At 31.7% G+C, this 19,665-nt stretch overlaps 1 protein-coding gene and 1 long non-coding RNA gene across 4 annotated transcripts; one reads left to right on the top strand and one right to left on the bottom strand.

The window, feature by feature from the left end:
* The first annotated feature begins 1,139 nt into the window (after window positions 1–1,139).
* LOC140045913 (enoyl-CoA delta isomerase 1, mitochondrial-like) lies at window positions 1,140–19,382 on the top strand. Of its 3 annotated transcripts, none has more exons than XR_011844725.1 (4): window positions 1,140–1,301; window positions 1,611–1,862; window positions 2,106–2,184; window positions 9,613–9,931. XR_011844725.1 is itself a non-coding variant. In XM_072090569.1 (4 exons), exons 2-4 carry the CDS (start codon window positions 1,860–1,862, stop codon window positions 19,197–19,199), a joined length of 237 nt encoding a protein of 78 aa, XP_071946670.1. In that variant the 5' UTR covers window positions 1,140–1,301; window positions 1,611–1,859; the 3' UTR covers window positions 19,200–19,382. The 3 variants fall into 3 exon arrangements, 1 of the variants encoding a protein (XP_071946670.1); XR_011844726.1 differs by lacking the exon at window positions 9,613–9,931 and adding an exon at window positions 5,773–5,892; XM_072090569.1 differs by lacking the exon at window positions 9,613–9,931 and adding an exon at window positions 19,045–19,382.
* Window positions 13,458–16,026, bottom strand: LOC140053946 (uncharacterized). The gene is made up of 3 exons (XR_011846472.1): window positions 15,840–16,026; window positions 14,377–15,030; window positions 13,458–13,567 (listed from the first exon to the last, which is right to left on the bottom strand). It is a non-coding gene; the product is annotated as an uncharacterized lncRNA (long non-coding RNA).
* Window positions 19,383–19,665: the final 283 nt, after the last annotated feature.

Raw genomic sequence — 19,665 nt, 5'->3', positions numbered from 1 at the left:
TTTCTCAAGGTCTATTGTTTTATGATGGTCCACTGATTGATGTTCTTTTACTGCACAGTGGATGCATATTGGATCTTTACATTTTGTACAGTATAGCTCTAGTGATTTGTTGTGAGAAGAACACAACGGCGGGTTTAATGCTGCAAGTTGTTGTGGCGTCATTGATTCCACTTCCTCTGCAGCAAGTAGCGTATGACTTGCTGTTATTGGAAACATTTTGTGATGTTTACTACATGCAAAACACAAGTAATGTCTGCATTCTTTACAGTAATGTGTTGCTTGTTCTTTTGTTCCACAAACACATTTTATGTTACCTTTCTTCTGAAACTTTTCAATGTTTTCTAACATGTTATTTAGAAATGTATTTGGTGGAAGCTTCTTAAGCCCGCCATCTGGAATAGGATATGATTGGCAACAAATTGGACATGTTAGTTTGCCATTATTTGTTTTTACCCAGTTCTCTAAACATGACAAACAAAAGCTATGTAGGCATTGAAGACTTTTAGGATGTTGAAATCTTTCCTGGCAAATGGCACATACTAAGTCCTCATCTACATCTTGAAAAAACTGATTTAATTTGCTTGTAGCCATTTTAAAGCAGTTAACCTGCAAGATATTAAAACTCCATGTTATCCTTCTCTGGTGTATTAAACAGTGACTAAGAAGTCACATATAACAGAATTGCTCTGTAATAATGGTTGTCTATCATTGAATACTGTTATGAATATGAAAGCAAATTATGATGCCAAAGAGTCCTTCAATTAGTTACAAAGTGGAAACAGTGCAACACATGATATGGAGGACACATACTGGCAATACTGTAGTTTGCCATCAAAATGAATATTGGCATTATAATAGACATTATTGCATTATTGAAATTTATGGTGTATTAAACAATGACTAAGAAGTCACATATAATTTAAGTTTTTTTTTCTATCATTGAATACTGTTTTTATGAATATGAAAGCAAATTAAAATGCCAAAGTGTCACATGATATGGAGGACACATTATATGCTGGTATTAGTTTAAACTAATTACCATCAAAATGAATATTGACATATACTGCATTATTGAAATTTATTGATTTAAAAAAACGTATAACTGTACACACCCATATGGGGTTTTCCGATCACTTGTCATGGAGTATACAATATTTATGTAACATTCCTATTTTAAAGAGAATATTTTTAAGCAATCATTTAATAAATAAAATGTAAATACCATTGGTGTTGGCGAGCTTTTAGAAGTTAGTATGTTTTCCAGTAATGAAACAAAAGCTGGTTTTCCTCGTTGTTTGTGTGTACGTACGTGTGATCATTATTCAGCTGTTTGTATTCCAAATCGTCACGTCATTACGATTTCAAAATCAGTGATGTAGAACATCAAACTTCAATACAAACTATTCGTTACTTTAGTATTGGATATTTTATGTTTTGGTAAACAGTATTGTACTTCATAATGTTTAGAGAACAAAAGCCAGTGCAGGAACTAAAATACAGAATATTATGTAGATGTGTGTAAATATTTTATTAATTTATGCTTCAATGCTTTTTGAAATTGTAATAATTATACTTTTAACGCTGAATTAATTTTTTTTTTTCCCTTTCAGACGATGCTAGAGAAATAAGAAAATAGATGATGAGGAAGAAACCCATTGATAAATTACGAAGCAGACAAGAGGAAGATAACGTTAATTTTAAAATCTAAGCCTTTCCATATTTCATCACATTGTCTTGAACTTTCTTTAATTACATTACATTCCATTATCAGTTTAATCGTTTGAATCTTTCAGAGACATAGTCCAGCAGCAGAGCACTTATTGCAATGTCATGGCAATTGGATTCAACAAAACATTACAATGGTAAACTAATTCATTTATTTTCTATTGAACTATTATATTGCATTGTATTATATTCACACTATGATATTATTACAATGTGCCATTGTGGAGTTCTGTAGCGTTGACAATATCATGACCTGAGCTGTTTGTAAAGCACATCTTGTTGTATTTTTGTCTTGCGGAAAAAGCGTCACTTTCTGGGACCATATTTGAATTTGTTATAAGCCACCAATGTTTTATAAATAATATGCATTTGTCTTGCAGGGTATTGCTGCACCATTCTGGTTTATGGATGTAATGACCATGATTGGACACAGACAGATGGAAATTTCTTTACAGTTAGGTTAGTGTTGTTCTATTTACAAAACAATGGCATAGTATTTTTAAGTCGTCTTAAGAACAATACTTGTTGAATGACAGTTATGTGTTCAAGTTTTCGCTTTGCTCAAATACTTAGCCCTCAACAAATGGAATATATTCAAGTGCCTGTTCTTATTATGTATAATATATATCATATACAATATTCATTAATATTCATACGACAAATAGTCATATTCATAGATATACATAGCAATTCTTAAACAGTTACAGTTCTAATACTCTACTTTCTGGAACACTAAGCAAAAGTGTCTCATTTTAAAGACTTCCTTGTGTCAGAGCCATATATATAAAGAGTTACGTAATTGAAATTTAGAAGCCATTTTTGTGTCAAAGAATTTGTACACTGAGTGCGCGCGCGTTTAGTTTGTATAGCGTTTTCCTGTAGTTCATGCATTATTATTAGATTTTGTTGTCTATGAAATAATATTATAACATTATATTATAATGACTAAAAGAATAAATGCTCGGGCCTACATGCAAGTCAGGATACATCAAAGCAAAAAAACATACAAATTCACCCCTCTTTTTATGCAGTATATGGCTCTCTGTGTGTTTTTGACATAAACTGCGCCGCCAACGTTATTAAATTTCAGAGACTCGTTCATCATTTCATTTGTAATAATTTGCCTTTATTATTGTAATGTTGTTCATACCCTTCTCAATATATTAACACATATATCCACGACACTTTATTATTTTATTTAGTCATCAAAACATGCATTATGAATTGAAAATATTACATAATTGTTATTAATAGGACGTAGTTATGAGATGTTTCGTTCCAAAATCAATCAATCGAACTTTATAATGTACTAGCGCACGCGCGCGCTATTATTCTTTGCCGCAAGTACTTCTGTGCACGTCGATATTTCACCATAAAATGTTCAAAAAAATGTTTTTTTTTTAATATAAGAAAAAGTTGTATTTTGTTGCTCCTATACCCTATACTCTGCATTAACGGAGACAAGTTTGACAAAAATTGATTTGCATATCACGTGACTTTAATCCAATGTCGTAACTCTTTATATATATATGGCTCTGCCTTGTGTCAGAGCCATATATAGAGAGAGTTACGACTTTGCGTTCACGGATTTTAGAAAGTCACGTGGTGCACGCGGGCCATGTTTGTGTCCAACTATGCCTATGTAGCGTTATGGAGTCGAGTCATTTGATTAAAAAATGTATAACATTCACAAGGCTTTAAATATCGAATTTAATATCAAAACAATCAATTTCAATGCCAGAAATCATACTTCCAGCCATGCATCTCCCAAATAATTTGACACTAAAATTATTTCATTTAATCTAAGCGTTGCAAAGATATGATCATTTTGTTTTCAATGGGTCAAAACATTCAAATTGAGGTCAGAGGTCAAAGATGAATTTTAGAAATTTGACAACATGGGTTTTTATAACCAGTATGATTCAAATATTCATAAAAAAAATGTTTACACTTTCCCCATGATCTGGACACGAAAATACATAAGGATCATGTTCGCAGTAACTTTATAATTTTTTTTTATTTTAACAAAAACCTTTAATCAAATTGATTGTTTTGATATTAAATTCGATAATTAAAGCCTTTTGAACGTTATATATTTTCAAAACAAAAGACTCAACTCTATACCCTACATAGGAATAGTTGGACACAAACACGGCTTCTAATCCATTCAATGCCGTAACTCTCTCTATATGGCTCTGCCTTGTGTCAGAGCCATATATATAAGGAGTTACGACATTGGATTATAGTCACGTGATATGCAGATCAAAATGTGTCAAACTTGTCTGCATATTAATGCATGTAAAGTATAGGAGCAACAAAATACTTTCAATTTTTTCTTATATTAAAAAAAATGTAATTGCACATTTTACGATGAAATATCGATGTGCACAGCGTACAGAAGTACTTGCGCGCGCGTGCGCTAGTACATTATAACGTTCGATTGATTGATTTTGGAACAAAACATCCCATAACTACGTCCTATTAATAACAATTATGTAATATTTTCAATTCATAATGCATGCGTTGATGACTAAATAAAATAATAAAGTGTCGTGGATATATTTGTTAATATACTGAAAAGGGTATGAACAATATTTAAATAATAAAGGCAAATTATTACAAATGAAATGATGAACGAGTCTCTGAATGGTAATAACGTTGGCGGCGCAGTTTGTGTAAAAAACACACAGAGAGCCATATACTGTATAAAAAGAGGGGTGAATGTGTATGTTTTTTGTATTGGTTCATTCTTTGATGTATCCTAACTTCCATGTAGGCCCTAGCATTTATTTTTTTGTTATTATAAAAAATATATATTTATTTTAACAAATCAATACCATTAATAAAATTAATTACTAAAATAAAAACGGAATCTAAGCGTTATTTCATAGACAACAAAATCTAAAAATAGTGCATGAACTATAGGAAAACGCTATACAAAAGAGACGCGCGCGCCCTCAGTGTGCGAATTCGTTGACACAAAAATGGCTTCTAATTTTCAATGTCGTAACTCTTTATATATATGGCTCTGCCTTGTGTATAAAAAGTGCTCCCTCTATATAATATGGAATTTCAACTAACATCTTTGCGGGTATGAAGCGTCTCACATACGCAAAAAGCCAAAATCGCATCTTGGACTTGCACAGTGTATGGACTCTAACCTTACGGTTTTCATTAAATATATCATTGCATGCTATCATTCTATATATCTAACTTTAAAACTTTTGCATTCCTCTTTTTTCATTTCATCCTTTTTATCTTGGTGAAAAGGGAGGATACTACATTTTCCTCCCCTGAGTTTATAGTTTCTCTACTCTACAAATAAGATAGTTTAACAAGAAAATTTTAATCATGAATTTTACTGCCATTTTTCATCTTTACATTTTAATTACCATCGTATCTAAAATTTTAAATGAAAACAAATATGGTTAATACTGAATTCAAGCATCTTAATCTTATTATGTAAATTAACTACTTTAAACACTTACTTTTAATTGTCACAAATGTACTTATATGTATATAATATATTCACAAATGAGAATTTAAATAAACGTGAGATGAACTCACACAAGACAAAAAAAAACATCTTTGCTTTTTTCACATTTATTTAAAAGTTTTATTTAATTTTATTTCAACAATATTTTACGACGGTGGTCCATCCAGCCGAAGCTGATTTGTTTAGTTAATATCTAAAGCTCTTGTATTAACGGCAGTATGCGTAAACTAGGAAACAATTAGGTAATCAGGTAATTGTTGTATCTGGGTTGATTTGCATAAATGCCAGACCAGGCGACGAATAAGACTGGAGGTCTTAGTTAAAATATATCGATTGTTGCATGATACAAGCCTTCCGTGTTCTTTCTTGCGTATTATCTCAACTCAAATAAGTGGCCAGTGAGGCCGCAGTTACAGCTCTGTCTTAGCACTATCAATCTGCCCAAAAATATTAAAATGTTTCTGTATTTCCTACACCAAATTATATAATAGAATTGTTTTCTTTTAAATTGTTATTGATACATTTTTTAAACTAAATATTGTTTACTCTAGGCAAGTTACACTCATCGGATGAAGAATTGAAAATAGATTTTGTAGATACATTAGCCGAAGGAAATGCGGTGTTGGCTGTGGCTAAGGTGCATATGGAACAATGGCTCAAAATACACAGATGATAAAAATAATTAGAAACTAATGTTATTAAGTTTTTACATTTAAAAAGAAAGACAGTCTTAAAGATCTAAAATGCAATAACAACTTGTTCTCATATACCATTCATTATTGCTGGGCATCTGTATGTCATTACCTTTGAAGTTAAATAATTCAATTAAATTCTAAATATATTTTCATTGTAAATACCATTGTATGTCTAAATCCTAAAGGTAAAATACTACAATGATTATGAATAATAGTTTATATAATGTTAGCATATTATATTTCACTATAATATCTCTATAATTTCATCACTGAATTAACTCAATTTACTTTGTAATTATTATTTGTATAATTATTTATTTATTATTATTATTACTTTTATAAGTATTAATATTTTATTTTCAATCAATGACTGACTTTGTACAACGGTTATTTATTTGAGGAAAACGTTAATAATTAAATATTTTGGTGTTGCTGCCAGTGTAATTAGCTACAGCAATTCTACGTGGGTGATATGAAATGATACATAACTGCTGTGGATTAATAAGTCCATCTTTTTCCTGATCTATTCTTTTGATAAAATTTCCATCACTGCTAAATAGTTGTAGTTTGTGTTTACTTGATACAATGATGTTATCATCCTCATCAACTACAACTCCTTTTGGCCACATCACCATACCATCTTCATCACCTTTATTGATAAGTACTTTAAATGACTTGTTTTTATTATCATATATTACAATTTGATCATTCTCCAAATCCGCTACAAGCACTTTCCCAGTTTGTGTAAGTGTTACATCATAGTATCCATATTCTACTTTTTTCTTTGCTCCTATCTGCAAAAGTTCTTTACCACTATTGTTGTCAAACATGAACACACATTCAGTGTTCCATTCTGCTACATACATAACATCTGTTGCCTCATCTATGTAAAAACCACGTGGATCTTTCAGTACACCTTTACCAATTGATTTGATTACATGGCCATTCATATCACATACTTGAATGCAGTTTACATCACTGAATGCTATGTGATTATTCTTCATTTTGTACATTCTGTAAACTGTCACACCTTCTGGTAGTGTAATCTTGCTGATGCATTCTGATTGTTTGTACTTGTAAATTTCATTTGTGTCAAATGAAACCAGCAAGCAGTCATCATCACACTTCACTACTCCTGTAGGCACCATGTCAACTTTAAAATCATTTACCAGTCCTTTCTTCTCTATATTGATAGTAAATGGTGATTGTTTAATTTTTTTTCCATTGAAATACACATTTAATGTACAGTATCCTGTAGTACTAAATACTCCTCTTACAACATACTCATTATCTTCTTTAACAAGATCAATGTTGATTTCTCCTGTTGAATGTGTCCATGTTGCTGTAAGTTGATTAGGACCAACGTGATGTTTTTGTCTTATTTTTGCAACAAGTGTTTCACCTTCGATAACATATTCCGGTACCTTTACATTAATTTGAGTTACAATCCCAATATCATGTTGGTTTAACAAATCAATTTGATGTTTGTTTCCAAAGAAGTTAATTTGTCCATTGTTATTTTGTTTGATTTCTTTAGAATTGTTCATCTGATCCTTCAGTGTATTCAATGCAGTCTCACTTGACATCATAGCAGTTGCTGGTTCACTCTGTAGGGACTGATTAAGGAAACTCACATTTGTGTTTAGTTTAGAGGTGATTGACCTTATTTTCTCCATTTCTATGTCATTTATTTTCTTTTCATTTTCATAAATTATGTCAACTTTTTTTATCATTTCATCTCCTTTTTTCTGGATTATTTGTATTGTTTCTTGAACTTGATTTTTAATATCTTTGATACTTGTTTCTTTACTTTCTTTTAGTTTTTCAGCATTCTCTGTGAGGTCCTTGAGTCCATTTTCTAGTTTAGCTTTGTAATGATGGGCTGCGGATTTCAATTGTTGTGCAGATTCTTTAAAAGATGTAAATGCTTTCTCAATTTCAATTGGTTTGTGATCTACTGCAGGATGTGTTATTATGGCACATTGCATGCATATTGGTTCTTTACATTTTGTACAGTATAGCTCTAGTGGTTTGTTGTGAGAAGAACACAATGGTGGATTTAATGCTGCAAGTTGTTGTGGCGTCATTGATTGCACTTCCTCTGCAGCAAGTAGCGTATGAGTTGCTGACATTGGCAACATTTTGTGATACTTACTACATGTGGAACACAAGTAATGTCTGCATTCTTTACAGTAGTGTATTGCCTGTTCTGTTGTTCCACAAATGCACTTTATATTATCCTTCTTCTGAAATTGTTCAATGTTTTCTAACATGTTATTTAGAAATGTATTTGGTGGAAGCTTCTTAAGCCCGCCATCTGGAATAGGACATGATTTGCAACAAATTGGACATGTTAGTTTGCCGTTGTTTGTTTTTACCCAGTTCTCTATACATGACAAACAAAAGCTATGTAGGCATGGGAGACTTTTAGGATCCTGAAACCTTTCCTGGCAAATGGCACATACTAAGTCCTCATCTACAACTTGAATAAACTGATTTAATTTGCTTGTAGCCATTTTGAAAGAAGTTGATCCTGTAAGATAATAACACCCCATAAGAGTTATAATCCTCCTCTCTATGGTGAAACAATATTTGATATATTTATATCACATATACAGAGTAATGTAACTTGCTCTGTAATATTGTTGGCCATCATTGAGTATACTGTTTCTTGAAAAAATGTCCCTGGAAAATATGTATATTTTTTAAAAAGTGTAAATAGGCACACTACAAAGTTGTGGATGAGAGTTTGGTGTAATGGTTATGTATCGAGCCTCTCGCAGTTGAGATTGCTGGTTCAATTCCGCTGACGGTTTTTATTTGTTATTATTTTTTTATTTCTTTTTTTTGTGGACCTTGATCTTTGACCCTAACCCTTAAAAATGTCAATACAATTATATGATGAGTCATTGATCATTGTGGCTAAGTTTGGTGAGAATCGGAAAAAAACTGTGGTCTCTAGGCAGTGAAATATTTTTTTGTTAGTTGTGACCTTGACCTATGACCTTTTCCTCTCAAAATCGACCTCGTCCGAGCTTTTGGGGCATATAGATCATTGTGGCCAAATTTGGTCAGATTCGGATGAAAACTTGGCGGAGGTAATAAAGAACAAATTATATTGCACTGAAATTAATGTATAGACATGTCTGCATTTTATTGAAATTTAAAAAATAAAATCTTATTCCTGTACACGCCCAGATGGGTTTTTCCAATATCTACTACTTCGTGTCATGTGATCTCTGCTTGTTAGTTGTAGTCTAGTAAAACTTTATGTAAAAATGGGTAAAAATCCTATTTTAAAGACTAGAGAATTTTATTTAATAAATTATAGTAAATACCTTGAACTTTTGATGTTTGTGTGTTTTCAGAAGTTAATGATGTGTGTCCATAATGAAAGCTGTTTTCCTGCTTGTTTGTGGCTGTGTGACCAGATCATTATTGAGTTGTTTCTATGTCAACTGCCACGTCACACTATGTTCAGCGATGCACAACACTGAAATTCAATAAAAGCAATTGCATTATTATATTATTTTATTATAGGATATGTAATGTTTTGATGCAGTATTGTACTTTTCATTGTTTAGATAACAAAGGCCAGCGCAGGAACTAGAATATTAATTATGTAGATTTTATGCTCCAATGCCTTTTTGAACATGTAACATACAGGTACTTTAATTCTTAATTATCTTTTTTTAGACCATGCGAGAGAAATAAGCATGATGAGGAAGAAAACAATTGATAAATTACGAAGCAGACAAGAAGAAGATCGTGCATACTTTACAAACTTTATCCAGAAAAATTCAATCCAACTATCACTTAGAAAAATATCTTGAAAGTTTGAACAAGAAAAAGTGAACTGAGTCGATCAACTTGTTGAGGTTGTGATTACTGAATAATAACAATAAATAAATATACTGTATACAATACTACATTTAAGACCTATTCTTCATGCAAAATAGAGAATAAATAGTAAAATTCCAACATAAAGTTTTAGAGTTAATACTGGTGATTTTTTTGGTACGTACTTACAAATAATTCATTTGTTTATTCTTTGCATAGCTAGATATTAAATATTATTTCATTCCAGATTCCTATAAAAAATATAATCAGTTACAACCATGATGCAAACATGGTATGTTTTTATTTACTTTTTTATGGCCCATTCTTGATGTTATCAAGCACTGTTTACTATTTGTTATTATAATAGATATAATATACACTATCTTGAATTGTCCTTATTGTTAATTTGAATAATTCCCATTGCAATCAAGTTGGACTATTGTAGCTGTGAGAAGAATTATCTGTGTGATAACAATGTGAATTTGATTTCCTTGCCACTTTCTAGCATAACATTTATATATGGTAGTTGCGATTGCAGTGGGGTAATGTCTTATTACCATTGCAGTTGTAATGTAAGTATGTAGTTGAGATAATGTTAATTTTTAAATTGAATTCTTTCCATGTTTCATCATATTGCTTTGTACTTTCTTTATTACATTTCATTATCAGCTTTAATCATTTGAATCCTTCATAGACATAGTCCAGCAGCAGAGCACTTATTGCAATGTCATGGCAATCGGGTTCAACAAAACATTGGTAAACTAATAAAACTATTTATTTTCTATTGAACTATTCTATTGCATTGTATTATATTTACACCTCTTTTATACAGTATATGGCTCTTTGTGTGTTTTTGACATAAACTGCGCCACCAACGTTATTAAATTTCAGAGACTCGTTCATCATTTCATTTGTAATAATTTGCATTTATTATTGTAATGTTGTTCATACCCTTCTCAATATATTAACACATATATCCACGACACTTTATTATTTTATTTAGTCATCAAAACATGCATTATGAATTGAAAATATTACATAATTGTTATTAATAGGACGTAGTTATGGGATGTTTCGTTCCAAAATAAATCTGAATTGAACTTTTTAATGTACTAGCGCACGCGTGCGCTATTATCATTTGTCGCAAGTACTTCTGTGCACGTCGATATTTCACCGTAAAATGTCCAAATACATTTTTTTAAATATAAGAAAAAGTTGTATTTTGTTGCTCCTATACCCTATACTCTGCATTAACGGAGACAAGTTTGACACAAATTGATCGGCATATCACGTGACTTTAATACAATGTCCTAACTCTTTATATAATATATATGGCTCTGCCTTGTGTATAAAAAGTGCTCCCTCTATATAATATGGAATTTCAACTAACATCTTTGAGGGTATGAAGCGTCTCACATACGCACAGAGCCAAAATCGCATCTTGGACTTGCACAGTGTATGGACTCTAACCTTACGGTTTTCATTAAATATATCATTGCATGCTATCATTCTATACATCTAACTTTCAAACTTTTGCATTCCTATTTTTTCATTTCATCCTTTTTATCTTGGTGAAAAGGGAGGATACTACATTTTCCTCCCCTGAGTTTATAGCCTCTCTACTCGAACACAAATAAGATCACAAATAAGATAGTTTAACAAGAAAATTTTAATCTTTTATTTTACTGCCATTCTTCATTTTTACATTTTAATTACCATCGTATCTAAAATTTTAAATGAAAACAAATATGGTTAATACTGAATTCAAGCATCTTATGTAAATATACCTGTATTTTAACTACTTTAAACACTTACTTTTAATTGTCACAAATGTACTTATATGTATATAATATATTCACAAATGAGAATTTAAATAAACGTGAGATGAACTCACACAAGACAAAAAAAAACATCTTTGCTTTTTTCACATTTATTTCAAAGTTTTATTTAATTTTATTTCAACAATATTTTACGAGGGTGGTCCATCCAGCCGAAGCTGATTTGTTTAGTTAATATCTAAAGCTCTTGTAACGGCAGTATGAGTAAACTAGCAAACAATTAGGTAATTAGGTAATTGTTGTATCTGGGTTGATTTGCATAAATGCCAGACCAGGCGGCGTATAATAGAAGTGTCACTGCTAGTGCGGCTAGTTGAGATGATGCAAGCGTATAGACTGGAGGTCTTAGTTAGTAGTAAGAACTTACCGTGCACTATATGGAGAATTTACCAATAAAATATATCGATTGTTGCATGATACAAGCCTTCCGTGTTCTTGCTTGCGTATTATCTCAACGCAAAGAAGTTGCCAGTGAGGCCGCAGTTAAAGCCCTGTCTTAGTACTATCAATCTGCCCAAAAATATTAAAATGTTTCTGTATTTCCTACACCAAATTATATAATAGAATTGTTTTCTTTTAAATTGTTATTGATACATTTATAGTCTATAGTTCACTATGTCGGTCGGTCGGTCGGTCGGTCTGTCTGTCGGTCTGTCTGTCGGTCCGGTATCACTATGCGTTTTATCGCTTTCTGACCTTATCTTGATATCAGTTTAATCTAGCTAAGTCAATTTTTCACAGTATATTCCTTATGGCCAGGAATCGTTGTGGTTATGTTTTCACGGTGCGCAATAAAAAATTACGCTGTGTACGCACGATTTAACGAAATCACGTTTGTAATCATATCTTCACAACCATGAATCACAATTAAATAAAATTTGGTACCAATACATTTCAGGGCATAAATCATCATATGGCAATACAATTACGTGCGTAGCGCATGTAACGCATGCGTATGCGCGCTTAAAATTTCAAAATTTATTTTCGATGAAATAAGAGTACGTTTCAGGCAATTTTAAGCGTTTACAAAATTGCCTTGAGTGCGAAGATGTTTGCGCGCGCACTGCGCGTTAAATGTTGTTGCGCATTCTTTTTGCCCGATTTCTGTTTTCTTGACTTACTTTTCAACTCGAAATTACGTTATACGAGCACGTCAAAAATGACAGGCTACGCACGTGTAAATTAAAAAAATATAAATGTTTTTAAACATTTCAACATTTTTAAACATGTTCAGTAATTTCGGTCAGTTGGTTGGTAGGTTGGTCGGTCGGTCGGTAAACACTAATGAGCACGCGACTGCAGCCATCTATATGGCCTTGTTTAAACTAAGTATTGTTTACTCTAGGCAAGTTACACTCATCAGATGAAGCATTGAAAATAGATCTTGTAGATACATTAGCTGAAGGAAATGCGGTGTTGGTTGTGGCTAAGGTGCATATGGAACAATGGCTCAAAATAAACAGATGATAAAAATAATTAGAAACTAATGTTATTAAGTTTTTACATTAAAAAAAAAGACAGTCTTAAAGGTTGTATCTAAAATGACAACTTGTTCTCATGTACCATTCATTATTGCTGGGCATCTGTATGTCATTACCTTTAAAGTTACATAATTCAATTAAATTCTAAATAAAAATTTCATTGTAAATATCATTGTATGTCTAAATCCTAAAGGTAAAATACTACAATGATTTATGAAAAATAGTTTATATAATGTTAGCATGATATTATATTTCATAGAGATATTATTGTGAACTATAATATCTCTATAATTTCATCACTGAATTAACTGAATTTACTTTGTAATTATTATTTTTATAATTATTTATTTGTTATTATTATTACTTTTATAAGTGTAAGGATGTGGACGACAACACAAAAGGAAAAACACGCCTTTTCTCACTTTTACCACGGTCCGGTGGTGTATTTGGTTTTAATTTGTTTTTAGCATAACAATAGAGATCAGTATGGTCCTGAAAACCACATAATAAATACAATGAGAAACAAAAGTAAATAATATTCTAAAATACAAGCCAATTCTTAGTAACGACCTCAACTTAACAGGCGACTCTAATAAAAAGGATTCTCTCTGAGGACTGCGACTATTACATCAAACGGCACGTCTACCTAAACAGCCTCTGTATACTTTGTTAGAGTATACAAATACCTAATTAATTACCTACACAATTGCATCATAAGTGCCTGAATATTACTATTATATTACTAGAATAAATGCATGTTGGAATTTACTCACACTATTTGAATACTAAACTTAGTCTATTCATTGAATCAAGGAGTTATAATCTTAGGTTTGTGTAAAATATATAAACAATAACAAATCCATGGGCGCAGCCATTTTGTATGATAAATAGAGGGCGCACTACATGACGATCTATCACGAGCATGGTAGCCTCGTGTGTACAAATTAATCAAGTGTGAACTGTAGGATGAACTATTTTATACAAACTGTTAACTAGAAACTATCTTCTATAAACTAAACATTACTAAATCTATCTAAACATATTTTGTTAATACAAAGAAGGTTTATCACAAAAGTATATATTATAACATTATATGGCATAAAATCCTAGTTCAAAGATTGTAACACAATACTATTCAATAGGCTTCCTAACTGCACATTCCATGAGTCAAGGTTAACCCAAAACAAATGTCTAGGCCTATGAATGCAATCATCTTAAAATACAACATTAATGTTTCTTAAACATAACAGAATCTTATAAATGTATAACAAAGTAATATGTGTATAAAGTAGAGTAATTACCTTTTAATCAGATCTTTAATTAAGTAAGAGACAAAACTATCTGCTTCCTTGACCGGTTCATGAATACAAAAGAAAGCAAATCATTTGAAAAAGACTGTTACAATTATAGGGGGCAGCAACACCTATAGGGGGCAGTATTTAATTATCACATGATTAGATTAATCCCCACACTCCCCTGTTTAAGCTGAGTTTGTCCTCAAACTTAATATTATTCACAACAAGAAGAATCTTTTCAGTATTTTCAGAGTCAATGCCAGCATCATCAGGCCAGTCAGGGTAAACGTCCCCAGTACCATCGTCTTCAACAAAGGACTCTACACATTCCCCTTCGGCTCCCACAAAGTGTCTCATCTTCTTCTCTGGGAGAACATATACTGTGTTTCCATTCCCATGGGCAGCACGCCTAGTTGCTTCTAGTTCGGCTCTTAGCTCATCAACCGTCCTCTGCACATCTCGCAACGATGCCTTGCTTGCCATCACTGATCTCTAATGTTAAAGCCAAATACGATCCACGATCCCACTTCTGACACCAAATTGTAAGGATGTGGACGACAACACAAAAGGAAAAACACGCCTTTTCTCACTTTTACCACGGTCCGGTGGTGTATTTGGTTTTAATTTGTTTTTAGCATAACAATAGAGATCAGTATGGTCCTGAAAACCACATAATAAATACAATGAGAAACAAAAGTAAATAATATTCTAAAATACAAGCCAATTCTTAGTAACGACCTCAACTTAACAGGCGACTCTAATAAAAAGGATTCTCTCTGAGGACTGCGACTATTACATCAAACGGCACGTCTACCTAAACAGCCTCTGTATACTTTGTTAGAGTATACAAATACCTAATTAATTACCTACACAATTGCATCATAAGTGCCTGAATATTACTATTATATTACTAGAATAAATGCATGTTGGAATTTACTCACACTATTTGAATACTAAACTTAGTCTATTCATTGAATCAAGGAGTTATAATCTTAGGTTTGTGTAAAATATATAAACAATAACAAATCCATGGGCGCAGCCATTTTGTATGATAAATAGAGGGCGCACTACATGACGATCTATCACGAGCATGGTAGCCTCGTGTGTACAAATTAATCAAGTGTGAACTGTAGGATGAACTATTTTATACAAACTGTTAACTAGAAACTATCTTCTATAAACTAAACATTACTAAATCTATCTAAACATATTTTGTTAATACAAAGAAGGTTTATCACAAAAGTATATATTATAACATTATATGGCATAAAATCCTAGTTCAAAGATTGTAACACAATACTATTCAATAGGCTTCCTAACTGCACATTCCATGAGTCAAGGTTAACCCAAAACAAATGTCTAGGCCTATGAATGCAATCATCTTAAAATACAACATTAATGTTTCTTAAACATAACAGAATCTTATAAATGTATAACAAAGTAATATGTGTATAAAGTAGAGTAATTACCTTTTAATCAGATCTTTAATTAAGTAAGAGACAAAACTATCTGCTTCCTTGACCGGTTCATGAATACAAAAGAAAGCAAATCATTTGAAAAAGACTGTTACAATTATAGGGGGCAGCAACACCTATAGGGGGCAGTATTTAATTATCACATGATTAGATTAATCCCCACATAAGTATTAATATTTTATTTTCAATCAATGACTGACTTTATACAACGGTTATTTATTTAAGGTAAACTTTAATAATTAAATATTTTGATGTTGCTGCCACTGTAATTAGCTACAGCAATTCTACGTGGGTGATATGAAATGATGCATAACTGACTTGGATGGTTAAGTCCATCTTCTTCCTGATCTATTCTTTTGATAAAATTTCCATCACTGCTAAATAGTTGTAGTTTGTGTTTACTTGATACAATGATGTTATCATCCTCATCAACTACAACTCTTTTTGGACACATCACCATACCATCTTCATCACCTTTATTGATAAGTACTTTAAATGACTTGTCTTTATTATCATATATTACAATTTGATCATTCTCCAAATCCGCTACAAGAACTTTCCCAGTTTGTGTAAGTGTTACATCATAGTATCCATATTCTACTTTTTTCTTTGCTCCTATCTGCAAAAGTTCTTTACCACTATTGTTGTCAAACATAAACACACATTCAGTGTTCCATTCTGCTACATAAATAACATCTGTTGCCTCATCTATGTAAAAACCACGTGGATCTTTCAGTACACCTTTACCAATTGATTTGATTACATGGCCATTCATATCACATACTTGAATGCAGTTTACATCACTGAATGCTATGTGATTATTCTTCATTTTGTACATTCTGTAAACTGTCACACCTTCTGGTAGTGTAATCTTGCTGATGCATTCTGATTGTTTGTACTTGCAAATTTCATTTGTGTCAAATGAAACCAGCAAGCAATCATCATCACACTTCACTATTCCTGTAGGCACCATGTCAACTTTAAAATCATTTAACAGTCCTTTCTTCTCTATATTGATAGTAAATGGTGATTGTTTAATTTTTTTTCCATTGAAATACACATTTAATGTACAGAATCCTGAATCCACAAATACTGCTCTTTTAACATACTCATTATCTTCTTTAACAAGATCAATGTTGATTTCTCCAGTTGATACTGTCCATGTTGCTGTAAGTTGATTAGGACCAACGTGATGTTTTTGTCTTATTTTTGCAACAAGTGTTTCACCTTCATTAACATATTCCGGTACCTTTACATTAATGTGAGTTACAATCCCAATATCATGTTGGTTTAACAAATCAATTTGATGTTTGTTTCCAAAGAAGTTAATTTGTCCATTGTTATTTTGTTTGATTTCTTCAGAATTGTTCATCTGATCCTTCAGTGTATTCAATGCAGTCTCACTTGACATCATAGCAGTTGCTGGTTCACTCTGTAGGGACTGATTAAGGAATCTTACATTTGTGTTTAGTTTAGAGGTGATTGACCTTAATTTCTTCATTTCTACATCATTAATTTTCTTTTCATTTTCATAGATTGTGTCAACTTTTTTTATCATTTCATCTCCTTTTTTCTGGATTATTTGTATTGTTTCTTGAACTTGATTTTTAATATCTTTGATACTTGTTTCTTTACTTTCTTTTAGTTTTTCAGCATTCTCTGTGAGCTCCTTGAGTCCATTTTTTAGTTTAGCATTGTAATGATGGGCTGCGGATTTCAGTTGTTGTGCAGATTCTTTAAAAGATGTAAATGCTTTCTCAAGGTCTATTGTTTTATGATGGTCCACTGCACTGATTGATGTTCTGTTACTGCACAGTGGATGCATATTGGATCTTTACATTTTGTACAGTATAGCTCTAGTGGTTTGTTATGAGTAGAACACCACGGCGGGTTTAATGCTACAAGTTGTTGTGGCGTCATTGATTGCATTTCCTCTGCAGCAAGTAGCGTATAACTTGCAGTTATTGGCAACATTTTGTGATGTTTACTACATGTGGAACACAAGTAATGTCTGCATTCTTTACAGTGATGTGTTGCATGTTCTTTTGTTCCACAAATACATGTTATGTTACCTTTCTTCTGAAACTTTTCAATGTTTTCTAACATGTTATTTAGAAATGTACTTTGTGGAAGCTTCTTAAGCCCGCCATCTGGAATAGGATATGATTGGCAACAAATTGGACATGTTAGTTTGCCATTATTTGTTTTTACCCAGTTCTCTAAACATGACAAACAAAAGCTATGTAGGCATTGAAGACTTTTGGGATGTTGAAACCTCTCCTGGCAAATGGCACATACTAAGTTCTCATCTACATCTTGAAAAAATTGATTTAATTTGCTTGTAGCCATTTTAAAGCAGTTAACCTGCAAGATATTAAAGCTCCATGTTATCCTTCTCTGGTGTATTAAACAATGACTAAGAAGTCACATATAATAGAATTGCTCTGTATAATTGTTTTCTATCATTGAATACTGTTATGAATATGAAAGCAAATTAAAATGCCAAAGAGTCCTTCAGTTAGTTACAAATTATTGAAGTTTATGGTGTATCAAACAATGACTAAGAAGTCACATATAATTTAAGTTAATGTTTTCTATCATTGAATACTGTTTTTATGAATATGAAAGCAAATTAAAATGCCAAAGAGTCACATGATATGGACGACACATTATATGCTGGTATTAGTTTAAACTAATTACCATCAAAATGAATATTGGCATATATAGCCATATGCTGCATTATTGAAATTTATTGATTTTTAAAAATCCTATACCTGTACACACCCATATGGGGTTTTCCGATCACTTGTCATGGAGTATACAATATTTATGTAACAATCCTACTTTAAAGAGAATATTTTTAAGCAATTATTTAATAAATAAAATGTAAATACCATTGGTGTTGGCGAGCTTTTAGAAGTTAATATGTTTTCCAGTAATGAAACAAAAGCTGGTTTTCCTCGTTGTTTATGTGTGTATGTGTGATCATTATTGAGCTGTTTATATTCCAAATCGTCACGTCATTACGATTTCAAAATCAGTGATGTAGAACACCAAGCTACAATAAAAACTATTCATTACTTTAGGCCAGTGCAGGAACTAATACAGAATATTATGTAGATGTGTGCTTCAATGCTTTTTGAAATTGTAATAAATTATACTTTTAACGCTGAATTAATTTACTTTTTTTCTCTTTCAGACGATGCTAGAGAAATAAGCAAACAGATGATGAGGAAGAAAACAATTGATAAATTACGAAGCCGACAAGAAGAAGATATTGCACACTTTACAAACTTTTTCCAGAAAGATTCAATCCAAAATATCTTTAAGTTTGAAGAAGAAAAATTGAACTGAGTTGATCGACTTGTTGCAAGTTTTTGTTTTGACATCAAGTTATAGAAATAGTTAATATTGTTGCATAGCAAATGCCTTATTCAGTCACTGGTATTGTGATTACTATGGCACTTATGGCATTCCATACAAATTATTTTGTCTAATGACAATAAATAAATATACTGTGCACAATACTACATTTAAGAATTATCCTTCATGCAAAATAGAGAATAAACAGTAAAATTTCTTCATAAAGTTTTAGAGTTAGAATACTGGTGATTTTTTTGGTACGTACTTACAAATAATTAATTTGTTTATTCTTTGCATAGCTAGATATTAAATATTATTTCATACCAGATTCCTATCAAAAATATAATCAATTACAACATTGATGCAACCATGATACAAGGATACAAGGAAACTTGGGAAATTGTGTTGCTGTCTTATAACAATGCCATAAAGAAAAGAGAAATGATAGGCCTAATAC

Source organism: Antedon mediterranea, chromosome 1 (assembly GCF_964355755.1).
Source record: "Antedon mediterranea chromosome 1, ecAntMedi1.1, whole genome shotgun sequence".
NCBI classification, from domain to species: domain Eukaryota; kingdom Metazoa; phylum Echinodermata; class Crinoidea; order Comatulida; family Antedonidae; genus Antedon; species Antedon mediterranea.
Note: the sequence above shows the minus strand (reverse complement) of the source record. Positions and strands in the feature narration are given on the sequence as shown.